This window comes from Erythranthe guttata, chromosome 8 (genome assembly GCF_056151865.1).
Source record: "Erythranthe guttata isolate IM_541 chromosome 8, IM_541, whole genome shotgun sequence".
NCBI classification, from domain to species: Eukaryota; Viridiplantae; Streptophyta; class Magnoliopsida; order Lamiales; family Phrymaceae; genus Erythranthe; species Erythranthe guttata.
Genome location: NC_142540.1, coordinates 19,821,465 through 19,842,129, shown reverse-complemented (window position 1 = coordinate 19,842,129; position 20,665 = coordinate 19,821,465). Strand labels below are relative to the sequence as shown.

The 20,665-nt window shown below is 31.9% G+C and overlaps 4 protein-coding genes across 9 annotated transcripts; 3 read left to right on the top strand and 1 right to left on the bottom strand.

The window, feature by feature from the left end:
* The first annotated feature begins 6,608 nt into the window (after positions 1–6,608).
* On the top strand, positions 6,609–11,699 carry LOC105970423 (tRNA (met) cytidine acetyltransferase, putative (DUF616)). 3 transcript variants are annotated; one of them, XM_012995245.2, is made up of 10 exons: positions 6,609–6,834; positions 7,488–7,897; positions 8,514–8,792; positions 8,891–9,104; positions 9,198–9,307; positions 9,398–9,597; positions 10,405–10,508; positions 10,602–10,789; positions 10,875–11,074; positions 11,228–11,699. In XM_012995245.2, exons 2-10 carry the CDS (start codon positions 7,642–7,644, stop codon positions 11,423–11,425), a joined length of 1,749 nt encoding a protein of 582 aa, XP_012850699.2. In that variant the 5' UTR covers positions 6,609–6,834; positions 7,488–7,641; the 3' UTR covers positions 11,426–11,699. The 3 variants fall into 3 exon arrangements, with proteins under 3 accessions (XP_012850699.2, XP_088678402.1, XP_012850700.2); XM_012995246.2 differs by lacking the exon at positions 6,609–6,834 and adding an exon at positions 6,895–7,094; XM_088822276.1 differs by lacking the exon at positions 11,228–11,699 and having other exon boundaries at positions 6,688–6,834; positions 10,875–11,083.
* A 1,843-nt stretch (positions 11,700–13,542) lies between these two features.
* Positions 13,543–20,047, top strand: LOC105970374 (uncharacterized). 4 transcript variants are annotated; one of them, XM_088822279.1, is made up of 3 exons: positions 16,366–16,448; positions 17,470–17,695; positions 19,935–20,047. In XM_088822279.1, the coding sequence occupies exon 2, from the start codon at positions 17,485–17,487 to the stop codon at positions 17,692–17,694; it is 210 nt and encodes a 69-aa protein (XP_088678405.1). In that variant the 5' UTR covers positions 16,366–16,448; positions 17,470–17,484; the 3' UTR covers position 17,695; positions 19,935–20,047. The 4 variants fall into 4 exon arrangements, with proteins under 4 accessions (XP_088678404.1, XP_088678405.1, XP_088678406.1 ...); XM_088822280.1 differs by lacking the exon at positions 19,935–20,047 and adding an exon at positions 19,917–19,934; XM_088822278.1 differs by lacking the exons at positions 16,366–16,448; positions 19,935–20,047 and adding an exon at positions 13,543–13,655 and having other exon boundaries at positions 17,470–17,873.
* LOC105970459 (hypothetical protein) lies at positions 14,375–15,071 on the top strand. The gene has a single exon (XM_012995284.2). It carries the CDS (start codon positions 14,460–14,462, stop codon positions 14,892–14,894), a length of 435 nt encoding a protein of 144 aa, XP_012850738.1. The 5' UTR covers positions 14,375–14,459; the 3' UTR covers positions 14,895–15,071.
* Positions 17,960–20,003, bottom strand: LOC148768754 (metallothionein-like protein type 3). Its single transcript, XM_088822282.1, has 3 exons — positions 19,770–20,003; positions 18,330–18,371; positions 17,960–18,221 (listed from the first exon to the last, which is right to left on the bottom strand). Exons 1-3 carry the CDS (start codon positions 19,817–19,819, stop codon positions 18,125–18,127), a joined length of 189 nt encoding a protein of 62 aa, XP_088678408.1. The 5' UTR covers positions 19,820–20,003; the 3' UTR covers positions 17,960–18,124.
* Positions 20,048–20,665: the final 618 nt, after the last annotated feature.

The window sequence follows — 20,665 nt, the reverse complement described above, 5'->3', positions numbered from 1 at the left end:
TCACATATGAATATATATGGTTAAAGAGAAGATAAGAATTGAGATTGTTTATGCAATATTACATTAAATCTAATTGCATTGTATACATATATTGTCATATTAACGACGTTATGCACATACACGTATATATTTTCGTAATTATATGTTATAGTGAATAAAATCACTTAATGTATCTGGACAAGTATAGGATCTACGTCGTATTGAGATAATGTAAAATTGTGGGTTTATTATCATCGGATTATATTAACCATACATATTTTACCATATTTATATTTCAGCGATTACAATCGGATCATGCGATCTTTACATAGGGTTTCATATATCCTTTGTTTATGGTTAGTTAACATAGATAATTATAAGCAATAATAAGATATTATTTATCTCTTACATTGATTTTTTTTTACATAGATTAATATTTTTCAATATGCATTTTGTTGAAAATTAAATAGCTTTAATTAATATATTTATCATTTACCAATACCAATTTATAAAATTTGTATAGCTCGAACTTTAATTTTTGCTTCAATAAAGTTGCAATTTTTCGAAAAAATGTAAGCACCGTGTTACATTGTATTAGATATAAGTACATCGGTGTAAAATGAGTAAAACTAATTCAATAAAAACTCGAGCTGGAGCTTTTCTATTTAAAATAGGGCTTGAATTCACTTTTAATTGTTCGAAAACTTGCTAGCTAATTACTATCAAAATATATAATAAAGTTAAATATTATAATACTAAGATTTTTAATTATAGTATTGAAATTTCCAACATTACACATAGGTTTTAAATATTAATTAGCATATATTTCTCTTTATTACAAAACTAAATAGTAATTTGTAATATATATATATATATATATATATATATATATATATATATATATATATATATATATATATATAATGTAATATAAATTTAATGATATAGAACAAACAATTTATTTATTAGCATTTAACAAGTGTGCAACACTTCGTCTCCATCACCATTAATTAAAATTAATTAGGTATTTATCACCAATAATCAAACGGCCACCTTCACTCCACGTAGACTGGGGGTGCGTGAACTTGGAGTTTATTTTTTCAATTTAATTTATTTCTTTTATTTCAGAAAAATAGAGCTACTTTAACCCAAGTACTCAACCATGGTTAATTAGTTTAGTTTTCACAGTACTTCCATAAATATGGTTAGGTGAGATCTTTACCAACGCCTTTCCAAAGCTCATAATTTTGAGAGGGGGGGCCCCTCCCAAAAATTTTGCAACTTCTTTTATATGAAAAAAAATGTAATAAATGAAATTAAATAAATTTAATTATTTTAACAAATTACCCCTTTTAAACATGATATTTAGTTATTTATGCACTAGCAAAAATATTTAAAAATATAAAATTGCAACATTTAATCATTCAACTATCGTAAACTGATAGGCCCACGCCCAAAAGGACCATATCGACAAGTTCATAGAGGCACACAAACCAAGTCTAAATCGACTTAAGATAATAATATAAGCTTAAGTTAGTTAAAACCCGAACTGGTCATTATCTAAACAGTTAGGCCCAAATTAAGTGGCTTCGGTCCATGAAAATATGTCTGCATATAAATACTCGGAAACTCTACAATCAAATGTACGCAATTCATAACTCCCGAGCATCATCTTGAATTATCTTAATTCTTTTATCAATCAAAGTTGACTTGAGCGCCGGAGGGCTTTCGCCGGCACAAATCCAGGCGCCCTAACGGCTTTTTGTGATGCATGTAGTGCACACAAGAGGGATCAAGAAGTGCGAGGGAGGAATTGCAAAATGTGACGTGGATTCGTACCACATCACAAACAAAAATATGTGTTCAAGCTAAGTTTTGTTCGTTACCATTGAAAATATTTTCCAATATTAATAATTTTATTATTTTAAAATACAAAAGAATAAAAGTATTTTCCAATATTATATTCTTATGTTATCTAAAAAAATATTAGTAAAAAATAAAAGTACTATTTAATGAGTTGAAATTCAGTTCGCAATTAGACTATAACTTTAAGGGATGTTTCTCCAATGTTTTAAAATACCAGGGATCTACATGTAATAATATTAATCAGTTGATGTTCTATTAATTTATATAAAAATATAAAAAAAATGTACAATAGCCATTAACACTCCCCTCGAAATTTTTTTAACGCATTCGATCTTCTCGAACTTAAAATTCTGGCTCCATCAATCGTCACTTATACTAATCATAGAGGAACTTAAAATGTATTTTTTTCTTCTATCAAGGATCAAATATTAAATGTGAATTATCCAAAAAAATTATATGAAAAAGAAAATAAATTCATCCCCCACCACACAACAAATTAAAGCCATTAAATGCTGTCACGTGTCAATTACTACTAATGAACAGTTTATAGTAATAATTATTAATTATGCATGCATGAAAGTGTTTTATATCTCTATAATCTGGACAAAAGAAAATTGAATCAATGGGTCCCACTAACTCAGGTTTAGTTGTGTTCATGTCTGGTCCCACTTCACATTATTACATTAATTTGTCCTAAAATATATCCCAAATTAAAATATAGGGTTAGATACAGTTTTCACCCCTAATGTATATTATATATAACACTTATCCCTCAAACTTAATTCAATTTGTATTTTAAAATCTTATACCATAAAATTTTTATGTTTTAATTAAAATAATAACTAAAAGAATAATTAAATTATACAACAATATAGGTTGAAAAATGCAATATTTTAGAACTTAAAAATATTATCTTGTACTATTGGGTACATATTTAACAAAAAAATAGTTAATTGTTATTGGAACAATTAATCCAATATATTCATATTGATGAATTTTAAGAAATCAATATATAAATAATAGTAATCTTAAGTATTTAAATTTATTTTACTTCATTAATTTCTTAAAATATATATTCGTTCATTATTATTATGCAATATATATTACTTTTTATTTTTTTTCTAATAATTTAATTTTAGTTACTTTTCAACTTTTTTTATCCAATAATTATTAGGTTGTTATGTTTATTATGTTTTAATTTAAAAATATAAAATATTTGATGTTGAGTGGGGTAAATGTTACAAATGATATTTAAAGGGTAAGTGGTGGTACGCAGGCTTCAGGGGTTAAAAGTATATGAGCCCTAATATATATACAAAAAGAAAAAAAAAATTACCAAAAAGTCCCAAAACATTATCTGAAAAGTCCCAAACTATAAATATCAATGGTAAATTCCAATTTTCCCCCTATACTTTGGCTTGATATCACTTTGCCCCCTACTACTCACGATTGCATCGATTTGCTCCTGTCCTTGAAAAATTGTCTCAGTGTGACCCTCGTCGTCAGTTTTCAGACCTTTGACATTAACACCGTTTGATCTAAGTTTGAAAATTACAAAAAAAAAAACACCCCTCCTAGTTTAAATAATTATTAAAAAAGTTTTAAAAATTAAAAATAATTGTGGCTGGCGTCGTGGACAATGTTTTCTCTTGAATTTTTATTATTTTATTTTTCCTTTATTTTTTAATAATTATTTAAACTAGAAGATGAGGCGTTTTTGTAATTTCAAAGCTTAGATCAAACAACGTAAAGTTCAAATGTCTGAGAACTAACAACGAGGGTAACATTAACATAATTTTTTAAAGACAATGAGAAGATCACACACACATGATTCCAACTATAAAATATTAAATACTAGTATAGTGATTAATGTCACTTAAAAGAGGGACATGGCCCTAACTATACTATAGTTTGATTTTATCGCAACATCTATTGTGGTATTGGCCCAAACTCCAATTAATTGTACCATACATATATAATATAATAGGGTAAATTACACTTACACCCTTGTGGTGTGCTAAAATAATTTTAAGATCTACGTAGTATCGATAAATTATTCTTCTAGAGTTCTAACGGACTATTCTTCTAGACTTCTAACGGACTATTAATTCATGCAGTGATGGTGGAGACAACATAGAGAAAATGGGCGACATGACTCTTTCCTAATGTTTCTTAAATTCTTATTATTTTTTATAAGATTTATAAATTTTCTTCTATGGCAGCATTAAAGGCCCCACACGAAAGAAATCAGTCCCCAAGTCATGAATTTGCTCCGGTAATTGTTTTAGGGGTGTGGTTGTAAGTATCAATACCACAGGGACCTTAAAGTTATTTAAACATACCTTAGGGATAATAGGTGTAATTTACCATATATATATATAATTTAGGTGGGCTTTTTTATTTGAGGACGATGTGGAGAGAGTAGAATATTAGGCCCGTTGGGCCTAAAGTTTTAATCTCATTTCCCATCAATTCTCACCCATGCTTCCTAAGATTCCTATATATATTGAGGAAAATAATAATAATAATAATAATAATAATAATAATAATAATAATAATAATAATAATAATAATAATAATAATAATAATAATAATAATAATAATAATAATAAGGGTAAATTACAAACACCCCCCTGAGGTATGGTTAAACTACAAAAACACTCCTCTTGTTTGGATAATTACAACCACCCCCTCAACTCCTCAAATTTAGTGGAATCTTCGAGATTATATGGAATATTATCACTTTTGTACCCGTTTTATCCCATTCAAACTCTACATTATGAAGCAAGATGATCATAATATGTGATTTTTAACTTGTATATATCAATTTGTGGTGCATCGGAAACTGTATTTTTACACAAAACGAATACAAACTAGAGCACATTTCACGGAATCTAGATGATTATGTTGAATTTGGCACCATAAGGGTGGAGGTGTAAGAAAAAATCATAGTTGAGGGGGTAGATGTAATTATCCAAACAAGAGGGTTTTTTTTGTAATTTGACCATACCTCAGGGGGTTGTTTGTAATTTACCCTAATAATAATAATAATAATAATAATAATAATAATAATAATAATTATTATTATTATTATTATTATTATTATTATTATTATTATTATTATTATTATTATTATTATTATTATTATTATTTTTTTTTTTTATATATAAAAGATAGCAACGCTGGGACAAACCAAGAAACCCTAATGACATATTTGTAAAAAATAAATTAATATATGTACATGTATATATATATTATATTTTCTATTTTACAGTCACTTTTTTTCTATATTTTTTTTAATTGTTATTATTATCTCATATTTTCAGCATATTTTCTCTAATTTTCTTTAATTTATTCACTTAATGATTAATTTAATATTAACAATTAAGTTTTCATTATAATTATTGTTGTCATGTATTAAACTAATCATTGTTTTTTATTTTTGAAATGTCATCCCGTGCATTGCACGGGGAAAAATGCTAGTAATAATAATAATAATAATAGAACGATTTGATACGTAATGTCAATAATCTTATATATAAAAGAAAGAAACGCTGTGCAACCCTAAAAACCCTAATGGTATTTATGTAATTATTTATTTTTAATATTTTTTTTATAATTTTTAATAATTGTCAATCTCCGATTTTTCATCAATATATCTCAAATCTTAAGAGATAAAGATAGAAATACGATTTTTTAAATCTTAATCTATATATTTGGATTATAAATCTTAATATGCCAGATTTAAAAAAATCAATGTTATATAAAATATGAATAATACTACATCAATAAATTTTACTATGTTAAATTTAGTGTATGATATTTTCTTATTATGTATTAAATTAATTATTTTCCACATTATAAATAATATCCCGTGCATCGCACGGGGAAAAAATGCTAGTAAATAATAAAAGAAAGAAAGCATATCCTTATCAAAATTCTCGGCCTAGTATTTATTTTTCCCGAAAGTAATATTAAATATTATGTTCAAATAAATATCATAAATTTAGTTGGTTTGGTTGTTGCTGCTTGACATATTCATTCAAATAAATAATATTTTCAAATAATAAAAAAATAAAAAACACACACTCTAGAATATTAAAATTGCATTAATTATTTTTCCCTTTCCATATTTGCCCTTATTACTTCTAAAATATATTAAACATTATTTATCACAAGTAGGAAGACAAATCTAGTCTTATTACTTACTCCCTCAACTTGGAATAATCTACATTTTTTTTGAACTTTTTATATACTTTTATTTAATCATACAATACAAACTCGATAAATTAATAACCTCGTTTAAATATTAATATCTCCCAATCACGATTCGACGAGAACGTATTAAATTATTAACTCGATAATTTATTATTTCGTTAAATTAATAGAATTTCAATAGTCACAAGTGCATTAATTTATAAAAGTATTATGTATCGTTTTACAATTCCAAAGATCCAGTAATTTAATTATTATTTTTTCAGTTTTACTCTTATTATAGTTAATCATTCGAACGAGCTTTTTCAAGTCATGTTATATGTTTTTCATTAAAAAATCACGCATATTTATTAATTTTCTTCACATACAGGAAAAATTTGAAATATAAAAAAATAATATTTTCTAATTTAAATATATATTTAATTATTAATTTTATTAATACATATGACAAAAATAAGAAAACATACCAAAATTCTTTGTGCCCACTAATTATTAGAGAATATTTCTCGAATTCTGCAAGAAATTAAATCACACACCAAAATGGCGGGCGTGTTTGGCTACACGATAAAATCTAAATTACAATTAGAATAATTAAAAAAGAAATTAAAAAAATAAAATAAAAAAATTAACCCCCAAATCAATGCGAGATGTCACTGCAAAGAAGAAGCAGCCCCACGAACGAAGAAACTGAAGAGAGAAGAAGAACACAGTTTTTTCAAATCGTTAATCTGTAGAGCCGAAGAATAAATTAGTTATTAAAAATCCAAATCCAAGGTAAGCAAGCTGCTAAAAACCCAAATCGCAATAAATATCTTTTTTAATTCATTTTTATTTGTAATAATTTTTTTGCGTCGTGGGCATTTATGTACGTGGGTCCAGATTTAAATTCCCAACTCTCGGATTTCTGTATTGGATGATTTTATAATTGTAACCAACTGCTTGAGTTCTTGCATCTGATTTCTGGGTTTTTTTTTTTAATTGCGATTTTCTGTTATTGGGGGTGTGTGAATCACTGAATTGGGGATTGGATAAAAGTGAGTACGACGTCGTTTTGGTTTTTTTGTTTCGTGATTTTCGTTCTTGTTGATTAATTGATTGTTCGTCTTCTTTTATTTTATGGATAATGCGTGGGAACTGATTGTTTTTTCCAGTGAGAAGTAAGAGCGGTTGACTTTGTTTTATTGTATTTGTCTGTGTGTGTGTGTGTGTGTGTGTGATAGATTTACCGAATTCGGAATGTTTTGATGTTGATCTGTGGTGGGATCCAGAGTTGTTCGTGGTAGTGGAATCTCAATCAGCTTTTTCTTGTGAATTATTTAATTTAATTTAATTAAATCGACGAAACATCAATCTGGTTATTGTTGCTCGAAATGTGGATTTACGGAATTCGAAATGCTGATTTCATGTTCTTTTTTTTTGTAATCTAGCGGGGTTCTGCTCTCGGTTATTGATCATCTGGGACTGTCGTTCTTGATTTACCGTACCGATTAACACGCACGAAAAATTCTTCGATGGATGAAGGATTAATTTGAGAGAGAGAAAAGAAGAGATGAAATTGACTTTTGAGGGTTTGGAGGTACAATGACTGAGCGGTCATTGGGTTTAAGACTTTCGGGTAGTTTCGGATCTTTGCAGCAACTGGCACAGAATGGAGGAGGGTCTTCGAATCCTTATTTACCTCGTAGGTCCTCGAAGACTTCCCTTATTGTTTCTAGAGAGAAGGAAAGATTTTTCTCCTCCACTTTTAGATACTTGAGCAGAAAGAAAGTCGGAATGCTGATTTTGGCTGTGTTTGCTCTCTTGGCTTTCCTCACGGGCTTCTTCACAGTCAACAAAGGTTCGACCTTTTGGTCTTCTTTCTCGTTTTCTTTCTGTCTTGAATAACTTTCCAATGCTATGATGAATCGAACTATTTGTTAATCGTTAATAATTGAATTTAATTGATGTTATAACTTATACATGGTGGGTTTATGTCTAATTTAGTTATATTTCCTTGAGTAGTGGAGTTTATCATCTCTGTAATATATATATATATACACATATATGTTGTGGATTTTTTTTCCTCTCTCGTTTTCTTGTTTTAAATAACTTTCCAATGCTACAATGATCGGAATCATCGTTGTAGATTTTTGCTAGTATCAGATTAAACTTATTTCTGTTAGACTTAGATGTTAATATATATGGTGCACTTATGTCTGATTCAGTTATTTTTATCCGAGTTCTTTGATTTGTTTATCTTGTCTTGAATATCTTTCCAATGCTATGATGATCGAGTATTATTCACAAATCAACTAATGTTAATAATTGAAAAAAAGGGAGCGGAAAGTTGTTCTTTGCATTGCATTAGCCAGTATATGGCGCGTTTATGTCTAATTCAGTTTTCTGTAGGTTGATATGTTTATATATATATGTTTATATATATATATTATTAGTAATGGAGTTCTTTTTTTCAGAGGATTATTTGGATAGTGCTGGTTTGCCGTTTGATTCGAGATACCTGAACAAGTCATACATTATACCTTCTCTGGCTGAAAAAGAGGCATTACAATCTAATAATAATTCCAAGATCGACAAACTTCTAGTATGTAATGACATTACCGGTTATGGTGATTTGTCGAACGCCTCTTCTATGGGTGACTCTGTTAGCGCAGTCACTGTGTTGACCAATCCATGCAAAGATTTTGCTTTTCCGCCCCCTCCTCCAGGTGATATGAGGCGAATTGGCCCCCGACGTAAGTTCTTTTTTCCTCATTGTATAATTTCTTCGCATATTACTTTGTTAAGAAAATTTAATCTAACTTAATTTTTATTTTTTGGTTGCTTTTCTCAGCATGTCCAGTTTGCTATGTTCCGGTTGAGGAGGCAGTTGCTAGTATGCCTAAATTTCCCTCACACTCTCCTATTCTTAAACGTCTAACTTATTTCTCCGAGGAAAATCCGATGAAAACCGATCCAATCGGAGGATCTGATTTTGGTGGTTATCCTAATCTGAAACTGAGGAATGATTCGTTTGATATTCAAGAGTCAATGACTGTTCACTGTGGGTATGTTAATAACTTTTTTTTTTTCTCTCAGCATTATATTTCTTTTTTTGCTTGAGTTTAAAGATTTATTTAAGATGTACCCTTTTTTGTCAGATTTGTCAAAGGATGTAGGCCCGGTTATCGAACTGGATTCGACATTGATGTGGCTGATCTTGAGGTGTTGAAGCAGTTTCACGAGGTCATTGTTGCCTCTGCTATTTTTGGTAAATACAAACATAAACTATATTTGAATTTCAATAATTAATTTTTGGGCATTTGAGCGTAAATATAATATGAGTAAAATATCGATGCAGGAAATTATGATTTAATTCAGCAGCCGGAAAATGTTGGTGAAACGTCTAGAAGGAAAGTTCCGTTTTTCATGTTTGTCGATGAAGAGACTGAAAATTATATGAAGAATATGAGTCTTTTGGGCAGTGATAAGCAGGTTGGATTATGGAGGATTATAGTGGTGCACAACGTTCCTTACACCGATTCAAGAAGAAATGGAAAGGTCTGTTTTGCTTCTTTGTGGTTATTTTTGTTTTCCCTTACGTTTGCGCCATAGTTCGGAAAACAATGTTATAATCAAGATTTTAAGTAAAATCGAAAAGGGGGCTGTAAAATCGTAATCTGTAAAATCGGAGGATTTTACGTGTGTTGTAGAATTGAATAGCATGCCACATGTTATATCTTCAAACATAAAAGAAGTGTGTTGCAAGGTGCAAACATGAATAAAACATGACCTAACTAAAAAAAATGAATAAAACATATCTCAATAAAAATAAAAAATTCCATTTAAAAACCTAATAAATTAGATTTAAGTCGTCAGGTTGACCTTTGGATACAACCTATCATTACTCGTATACTCTCATTATCACCGCTCTTGTCATCTTGTTTGTTATTTTGTCGCTAGTGTTTAGTCTTCTTCCTTAAATTTCACAACTGGTATTGTTAGTTGAACGGTAGAAAATGTCGGTGAAACAAAAATGTGTCCACTGGAGTGATGAAAAAAAATTGGTTTGGCCCAATTAGTAAAATCCGATCGTAAAAAATAGTAAAATTATTACAATTCTAGTAAAATAGTTTTTAAGAATTTTACTCTTAATCTTGAAGGATTTTTGTTTGGAATAGGATTCATTAGGAAATCGTAAAATCCTAGTACGTTTATATTCAATCCCACACAATGTTAAGCTGTTCGCTGGCGTCTTATCCACGAGCCCCTAATTTTTTAAATATGGTCTAATAATACAATTCCAATTCCAGTTTGTAGTATTTTTTATTTTCAGTTACAATTTTCTTTAATACTTTGTTATGGCAGGTGCCGAAGCTATTGTTGCATAGGCTATTCCCAAACACCCGATACTCTATTTGGATTGATGGAAAGCTTCAGCTCGTTGTGGACCCTTACCAAATTCTCGAGAGGTATCATTTTTTTTTATCTTCTTTTTTTTAATGTTATTAAGTCTTTCTCAATGTGAAAAATTTATTTTGGTCGCTGCTCATATTTAATATCAGGTTCTTGTGGCGCCAAAATGCTACCCTAGCAATATCGAGACATTATAGACGTTTTGACGTATTCGAAGAAGCCGAGGCGAATAAAGCTGGAGGGAAATACGATAATATTTCTATCGACTATCAGATTGAATTTTATAAAGAGGAGGGTTTAACACCGTACACTTCTGCTAAGCTACCTATAACTAGTGGTACGTCGATAATTATTTGCATTTATCTGCAGTTTCTTTTTCTTTTTTTCTCAAATTTGGTCTGAAAGAATTGATGTTTGTGCAGATGTTCCAGAAGGGTGTGTAATAATAAGAGAGCATATTCCGATTACGAATCTTTTTAGCTGTTTATGGTTCAACGAAGTCGATAGATTTACTTCGAGGGATCAATTGAGTTTCTCGACTGTGAGGGATAAAGTGTTGGCACAAGTTGATTGGAGCGTTAATATGTTTCTTGATTGCGAAAGGCGCAATTTCGTAATACAGGTAAAATAATGAAAAATAATTTTTTTATTTATGGGAAAATCGGGTTTATCGTATTGTATCGCTTGAGGTAATTATGATTTTGTTCGATTGTTTGTGCAATTTTTATGTTATTTATTTATTTGAGAATCGGAATATATTGTTTTTATTTAACAGGCATATCATAGAGATTTGTTGGAGCAAAGAGCACACTTGGAACATGTAAGAAGAGCACAAGCTCCGCCAGCTGTTATTGCATATCACGAAAAAATTCCTCCGAAAAAGATTATTGTTCGGCGTGGGAAAGACAAGAGACCCAGTTCGAGGAGGCGTCGAAGAGTTAATCCCAAGAATCGGGAAAATTCGTTTATTTGATGATTTTTTGGCACTTTATTTTTGTGGGGGAAAAAGGAAAATGAATTGTATAGTGTTCTTTGTGTTATTCTGCAGAAATAGGACAATTGTTTTTTATTTTATTTTCTTTAATTTTTTTTTAATTATAGAGTTATTGAGGTTTCTCATTAATACTTATTATTAGCACGGCGATAAGAGAAGAATTTGGTTGAGTTATTTTGTCCCACATTGTAAAACTTGTGAATTCTTGATAATGTTGTAAGTCCCAATAATTTAGATTCACATTTTAATTTTATTTATGCTAAAGTTCATTTTCATTTCTAACTTGTTCGGTTACCTATGTCGAATTAAATTGTATTAGATTGGATCGAGTTAATTGCTTACTAGGTACTTGAGTGTTCGATTACTTGTATTAGATGTAACAATAAAAAATGTGCAAAAAATCGGTATTAAATGTGATTTCTTAGTATGTCCTAACTTTTTGCATTCATAGGTGGTGTTTGTAAAAACTTATTTAAAAACAGAAGTTAGTAATTGTGAGTTAAGAGGTATTAAGTATTTATTTGTAAAAGCTAGGACTGTTTGCAAATATGCTGTAAAATAAATTTAAATAGAAAAAACAGATTAAGGGGGGCGCTTTAAAAAATAGCTTAAAATATTTTATTTTTAGAGAAACAAAAGTAAAAAATGATGTTGCAAACACCTTAAAATGATTATGAGCAAAACAAAATATCAAAAGTTGTTTCTAAATGCTTTTGCAAACACCACCGCAGTATACAAATTTTTAGTATTATACGGAAAAAATCATCATTTTCCTTTTTAAGTGCGGGTTTCATATTTTATAGGTGAAATTTGTAGTATGTGGGTATTTTTATAAAAATGGCGGCGAATGACTTTTAGTTAATTCGAAAAGAATTGTGTTCTTATCGCTAATGGAACTCAAATGTTAAACTTGTTTCGATTTTAATAATACAGTTTTGACTTTTAGCGAGTTTTTGACCATTTTTTACTCTGATTTTGGTGAAATTCAAAACACGAAAATTGTAATCCTTTAAATTAGCTTTCTAACCAATATATTGAGTTCAAATGATATATTTATGTATGAATGAATTACATTTGAAATTTCAGATATCTTTTAATTAATTGATCGATAAAAAGAATAGTAATACAAAATATGAATGAATTATATTTTAAATTTCAGATATCGGGTAACTAATTGATGGAGAAAAAAAATGGTAATATAAAATATGATGATTTAGACATGTCATGATTTAAATAAGACCACTAGTGGTGTGCAACATGTGAGAGAAGCAGTCATACACATCCAAAATAGTGATTCATAAATATTAACAAATATGATGCATTATTGTGCACCCATTATTAATTTTTTTTAAATGAAATATCTCAAGATCCACATCCATATATAAGATATTTCTCCATGTATAATATATAATTTTATATATAGGATTTGAAACTAAAAATCCAATTACTCAATTCAAGATTGTTACGTAAAAACTCGTTTGAGTTTTACTTTCTAAATACGAATCAAACTCGAACACATATTTTCATTTCGAGAATTTTACAAATTGCTCGAGTTCGACGTCAGTTAGAAATAAATGCTTGTTTGGAAGCGTTTCTTGGTTTATTTTCATTTCATTTTCGTGAAGTATGTTCCAAGAGAAGAATTTGAGAATGAAAGTAATTTTTGTTACTAAAAAAGAAGCCAAATACATTGTACGACTCAAATCATTTTTTCTACGAGTCCAGAAAATGTATTTTTGAAAAATAAAGCGAAGTTTATTTATTTTTCAGTCAAGTAATTTATTAATATAACAATTAAAACTTTTTACAGTAGCAGTCAAATTAAACCATTCGTAAACACAACTTTAAAAGTAATAAAACATTTACAAAAGTAAAAAATAAATAAATAACCATACATTCGACTCGACTCGATCTTCTAATTTACACCGATATTTATATACATACAATAATACAAATACAAGAAAAGAGCTGGCCCCACTAACAATAATATGTCAACATGATAGTTTCTTGAATTGTATATATATATATATATATTAATTAAACATTAAAATCCAATTAATTTAGGATCTTTGTCTTCTATTTGGGTACACAAATTATCTGTTCAATAAGAATAGTAAGCTCATTAGCTGTAAAAACAGCCATTCCCACCACCAGCTCATTACCAGCAAAATCACCACAAGTTCTTACACAAACTTCTTGATTTCTTAAGGTAATTAATTAATTATTTTCCATTTTCACCCCCAATAGGCATCAGGGTTTTTGAACCTCCCACCAACTTTTCTTGGATCCATTTTCTTTGTTCTCTCTCTCTCTCTAGAAAGTAAAACCCTTAAACTGAAATCTTCCGTTCAATAGTGATTCTCTTGGTTTTGAATTTTGATAAGTTTGGTTCAATTATTGAGTGGGGAATCTTTTTTTTTCTTCTTTTTTTGGCAAGTAGCAACAATAATGGGTTTCCTCTGTTTCTTCTGAGCAAAGGCATGGTGGAATAAGATATGGTGGTGTTAGAAATTAGAATTACACACCGATCAAGAAACCCATCTGGGTTTTTTGCCAGCAGTCCTAGGGTTTTATCAGGGTTGTGTTTTCTTGTCATAAAAATCGAATCTTGATTTGATTTTTCAAGACAAGTACCTCAAAAAGAAGAAAAACTCATCTTGGTTTTTGGCCAATAGCCCTAGGGTTTATGAGGGTTGTGCTATTTCGGTCATAAAAATCGAATCTTGATTTGAGTTTTTAAGATAAGTACCTCGAAAAGAAAAAAAGAAGAGAAGAACTCATCTGGGTTCTTGGCCAATTGCCCTAGGTTTTATGAGGGTTGTGCTATTTCAGTCATAAAAATCGAATCTTGATTTGAGTTTTTAAGACAAGTATCTCGAAAAGAAAAAAAGAAGAAGAAGAACTCATCTGGGTTTTTGGCCAATAGCCCTAAGGGTTGTGCTATTTCAGTTGTAAAAATCGAATCTTGATTTGAGTCGTAAGACGAGGTAAAAAGCTATATATCGGAATATCAATGGCTTCTCCGGGTTTTTTCGTTATGTGTGTGCTCCATTCTTCGGTTGCGCTAACTTGTGGAGCACTAATGATGTTCTATAGAGATGAGATGTTTGTGTTTAGCCATGGTAGGGACCACGCTAGTAAGCTATCCGGCTCCACGCCCCACGACCAGCTCTTGATCCGAACATCCGATTCGTTTTCGGGTTTGCTTTTGTTCGCGGTTGGGTTTCTTTTGTTGATGGTTGCATTTGTGAAGGATAGGGAGTTCCACAACTTCTTTGCTAGAGGGTGTGTGCTTCTCCACGTTGCAATGGCAATTTGGAGAATTTACTTCGAGAGGAAGATCGAAGTTCTTGGCCATGATTGGGTGAGATTGGTTTTGGGTGACATTGTCTTGGGGCTTTCGTGGGTTTTCTTTCTCGTGTATTCTTGGAGGGAGAAGTACGATTAAATTCGTTTACGGACATCGATTGTTTCTTTGTTTTCAAGATTATGTGAAATGGGGTTTTGACAAGAATCTAAATACAGCTATAATTTGATGAAATCTTGCGTGTCTTTGTTGTACAATGTTCTCTCCTTGTAAATTTCATGTAAATTACCTTTGCTATAAAATTTCTTGGAAGAGCAACGATTTTGTGCGTTTATGTTTCACTTTTTCATTCTCGTTATTTTTGCTTATGATTTCACTTTCGTGTGGTGATATAAGAGTAGTCTTGAAGATAAAATATCATTTTGGAATACACGTTTCAATCGTGGATGCGGGTTTTTGAGATGGACTTGTGTCGTTAACTTTTTTTTACATTCCACCTCGAAAAGTTATGGCTCGTATATATATTGGAGCTTCTTGATCTAACTTATGCTTTTCTGGTCAAATTTATCTTCTATTTTTTTACGTTTTGTATGGGTTCTTGATGACATGTTGGAGTTGCTGTATAGCTATTTGCCGTTCTTTATTTTCCCTTTCCCTGTCCGTGTAATGCCGTATCATTCGATTCGGCTATTGAATTGTTAGTCGTTTTTTAAAATTTATTTTCCTTCTCTCTCTAGTCAAAATTTACCCCTTTTGCTTAGTTGCAAAAGTTTAGCTTATTTAGTACAATAGTTTTAGATGAGGACTTGGGTGAATGCAGTAAGATTCTTGAACTGTGAGTTTTGCGACTATTAGAGTTTATTCTATGTTACACTTGACGAAGTACATCGGGTGATATGTAAGTGTATGTGTGTGTGTATAATTTTATTGCACGTTTCGCACACAAAAAAGATTAATGTCTAGAATTCCATTTGAAATAGGTTTGAAAAACATCTTAAAGCATTTGAAACTTTCTTGGTTACTCCTGAGGTAAGGTCAAATTACAAAAATACCATTATGTTTAGGTAATTACAAATATCCCTAAACTATGTATTTTCTTACGAAAAACCCCCTCATTTAGTAGATAAATTTGACACCGTAAGGGTGGACGTGCAAACATGACGGAAATACATAGTTAAGGGGTGGTTGTAATTACTCAAACACGAGGGAGGTTTTCGTAATTTTACCTTACTTTAGGGTGTTTGCCGTAATTTGTCCAAAAAATAAAGATTATTGCATTGATTTGTTTCGGGCCGGGCCATAAACTGATGCAGAGAATTCGTTCTTGAACCACCACGATATATTTCTACCCACTCCCAATGTTTAGATATAAACACTTCAATATGTGTGATTTTTGTTTTTGGGTTAAGTGCACTTTGCACCCTATACTTGTATCATTTTTGCGCTTTGCCCCCCAAACAAAAAAAATATATCGCACAATCATTTTTTTGTTGCACCAATGTCGAATTTGTCCACTTTTGCCCAAAAGTGTCCTGAATTCACACCACGTGACATTCACGTGAGTAAAGCTGGGGGTATTTGCGTCATTTTAAATATTTAATAGAGATGTAAACCCCTTCTTCTAAAACCCTCTTCGATCAGTCAGAAACATTTCTCCGCTCCTTTTTCTGTCAAAAATTTAAGAAGAAAAACACGGTAAGATTCTATGCTCGCGATTTAGGGTTTTTTTAATTAATTTTTTTATGGAATTTAATTTGCACTTGTTCTGAATTCGAACAGTTCTACTGCTAATTGATTGAAAATCCGGTGATTCGTTTTCTGTATTAGTTCGATTCATGATTTTTTTTTTTTTTTTTAAATCTGTCTCTATATTTAGAATCTGATTAGTAATATTATGAAAAGTTGCGTTACAATATATAATCAAATTTTATTAGTTTTGAATTTGGATTAATTATTTTTTTTAGGTCAAAAGGATCGTAACCCCAATTTTAACTAGATCGGAATTGCAAGATCACAATTTTGTTATGGCAATAAGAAACATCCAAGAGCTTCGTATCGGGCTTTAGTTTGTAGATTTGTTTTTTCCGTTGATTTATTGTAGATTATTTTACTATGGATGTTTGTGCCATTTTTATGGGAGTTAATTCATATTTGATCTGATTGAAAGTTCCGTAATTTGATGATCATTTTGGATGTTTTGATGCTATAGAGAGAAGGGTGTAAAAGGCTCGATTTTTCCCAAGAGTTTGTTATGATTAGTATTTGTTATGAAATTATTCTACCCATTTTCGGGTTTCAGGTTTCAGGTTTTTGGGTTTCAGGTTTTCGGGTTTCGGTTGGTTTTAAATATTCGAAAAACCTAAAGATTGAACCTTTAGAGATGACATAAAACTTAAAAATCTACTAAAAAAGAATACCACCGTGTCGTATATCAGTTCCTCGTGCAACAGAGAACTATTCAAACTATTCTCGTTCGATTTATGTTCGACAGCAGTTCTGTACAATTGGTTCAGTTTTGCTTTGTTCCACCTTTAGGAATTCCAAAGTGGCAGTGTTAATTTCGAAATAGCTCCCTTCACTTAAATAGTTAAATTGTCCTGCATCCCGTTGATTACTAATTACTTCACGTCACTTAATCTTCGTTTTTCTTTCGTTAGATAAATTTCATGAGATTTTTTTTAATTTTTTTTTAATTCTTTATTAAATCCTCTTTTAGAGGGGTTGATTGGCGATGGGTGGAATATTCTCTCAACAAGCACACGACACCACTCCTTCAGCTTCTGTGGAGCCCGATTCAAAACCGAAGAAGAAGATATGCTGTGCTTGCCCCGAGACTAAAAAGGCGAGAGACGAATGCATTGTGGAGAACGGTGAAGCTGCTTGTGAGAAATTGATCGAGGCTCACAAGATATGCCTTCGTGCAGAAGGCTTCAACGTCTGAGGTAGTCGAATTTATCTCGATTTTTTTTTTCTTTTTTTCTTTTTTCGAATTTATAAAGTTATGGAAACAACATAAATATTACCCTGTTAGGATTTTTTTTAAGGTTAGTATCTTGTGATTGATGATGGTGGATTAATTCATCTGAATTTTCTGAAATATGAATATATTTTTTTCTTTTATTTCTTTTTGGTTCGTTTTTCGATTTAATAACTCGATTTTTCGTTTTCAAAATAAAAGAGGCAAGTAAGATAGCGAAAAAGACGAGTAGAGGAGAGTAGATATCGATTCATTAAAATAGGGTACAAAAGGGACACTCAAACTTGACAAAGGACCATTGATTGTTTAGTACAAACACAACCACACAGATACAAACTTATTTATAATTTAAGTGTCCCTTTTATTTTTATTAGTGAATAATTATTTATCGAGTTTAGTGGGAGCAGGTGCAGTCGGTGCAAGAGCAGCTCGAGCCGCACTTGCACTTGCCGTCATGCTCCGCCACCGGAGCATCCATCACCACCGTGTAACTGCATTTTAAACACACCAAATTAAAATTTCATTCCATAGATCAACATATATATACATGTCAATATATATATATATATATATATATATATATATATATATATATATACCTCTTGTCGGTCTCGATGATGTCAGCTGCGTATCCCTTCTTCCTGGAAAGCACACATCACAGACATATATTTTGCAAATGAGATATATATGAACAAATTTATATATATATATATATATATATATATACAGAGAGAGAGAGAGAGAGAGAGAGAGAGAGAGAGAGAGAGAGAGAGAGAGAGAGAGAGAGAGAGAGAGAGAGAGAGAGAGAGAGAGAGAGAGAGAGAGAGAGAGAGAGAGAGAGAGAGAGAGAGAGAGAGAGAGAGAGAGAGAGAGAGAGAGAGAGAGAGAGAGAGAGAGAGAGAGAGAGAGAGAGAGAGAGAGAGAGAGAGAGAGAGAGAGAGAGAGAGAGAGAGAGAGAGAGAGAGAGAGAGAGAGAGAGAGAGAGAGAGAGAGAGAGAGAGAGAGAGAGAGAGAGAGAGAGAGAGAGAGAGAGAGAGAGAGAGAGAGAGAGAGAGAGAGAGAGAGAGAGAGAGAGAGAGAGAGAGAGAGAGAGAGAGAGAGAGAGAGAGAGAGAGAGAGAGAGAGAGAGAGAGAGAGAGAGAGAGAGAGAGAGAGAGAGAGAGAGAGAGAGAGAGAGAGAGAGAGAGAGAGAGAGAGAGAGAGAGAGAGAGAGAGAGAGAGAGAGAGAGAGAGAGAGAGAGAGAGAGAGAGAGAGAGAGAGAGAGAGAGAGAGAGAGAGAGAGAGAGAGAGAGAGAGAGAGAGAGAGAGAGAGAGAGAGAGAGAGAGAGAGAGAGAGAGAGAGAGAGAGAGAGAGAGAGAGAGAGAGAGAGAGAGAGAGAGAGAGAGAGAGAGAGAGAGAGAGAGAGAGAGAGAGAGAGAGAGAGAGAGAGAGAGAGAGAGAGAGAGAGAGAGAGAGAGAGAGAGAGAGAGAGAGAGAGAGAGAGAGAGAGAGAGAGAGAGAGAGAGAGAGAGAGAGAGAGAGAGAGAGAGAGAGAGAGAGAGAGAGAGAGAGAGAGAGAGAGAGAGAGAGAGAGAGAGAGAGAGAGAGAGAGAGAGAGAGAGAGAGAGAGAGAGAGAGAGAGAGAGAGAGAGAGAGAGAGAGAGAGAGAGAGAGAGAGAGAGAGAGAGAGAGAGAGAGAGAGAGAGAGAGAGAGAGAGAGAGAGAGAGAGAGAGAGAGAGAGAGAGAGAGAGAGAGAGAGAGAGAGAGAGAGAGAGAGAGAGAGAGAGAGAGAGAGAGAGAGAGAGAGAGAGAGAGAGAGAGAGAGAGAGAGAGAGAGAGAGAGAGAGAGAGAGAGAGAGAGAGAGAGAGAGAGAGAGAGAGAGAGAGAGAGAGAGAGAGAGAGAGAGAGAGAGAGAGAGAGAGAGAGAGAGAGAGAGAGAGAGAGAGAGAGAGAGAGAGAGAGAGAGAGAGAGAGAGAGAGAGAGAGAGAGAGAGAGAGAGAGAGAGAGAGAGAGAGAGAGAGAGAGAGAGAGAGAGAGAGAGAGAGAGAGACTTACACACACTGAGTCTGGTCAGAACAGTCACAGCTGCTACACTTGCTCGACATGTTAAATTGATGAGTGATTTAAAATCTGAAAATATATATAACAAAAGAAGTTTCTTAATATTTAATTGCTGACTATATATCTTTCACCTCTATGGAGAGGGGCTGCTATTTATAGGTGGTGGAGCGAGTTACAAGCACGCGCTCATACATGGGGAAATAGAAGGAAGAAAGATGAATCAATCTCAACGAATCTTGAACCTTTTCCCACCTTTTTATTTCCCCTTTGAGGCAATTGACTAAAATTCCGGTTCGTATTTAATCCGAATTAATTCGATTCATATAATCAAACGAGAATAAAATGTTAACCGAACATCCGCATTGAACGTGCCGCCCAAGAACACATCGATTTTGTAGAACCTATACCTGTTGAAATACACACCGTGTAGTTTTACACTACTGATCTACACATAATAACACGTACATCCATGTGTATGTGTGCTTAGTGGGTAATTATTTATGTAAATCTACGGCTTGAAATCACATGATGTATTTCATCGGGTGTAGGATCTCACAAGACGAACACATCCAACCCAAATTTCATTTTCAGTTTCCACAATTATTAGATGCTTCATCTTTTGGACTCATTTCATCAAAACCAAAAAGCCCTTAACTTTTACATATTCACTATTTCGTTAAAGTTGGCAAGCAAATAAGTTGGTCATATTCTTTTTTTATCAAATTAAAAAAAAAAGAAAGAAAAAAAGAAAGCAAGTAAAATTGGTCATTTGCTTGTGAACTTGTAAATAGAGGAACAAATTTGGGAATTAGCAAAACCATATATGTGAATCGCATAAATTCTATTTTCGTGCAGTAATTCACAAATCGCACGAGATGTACTATGTAGTG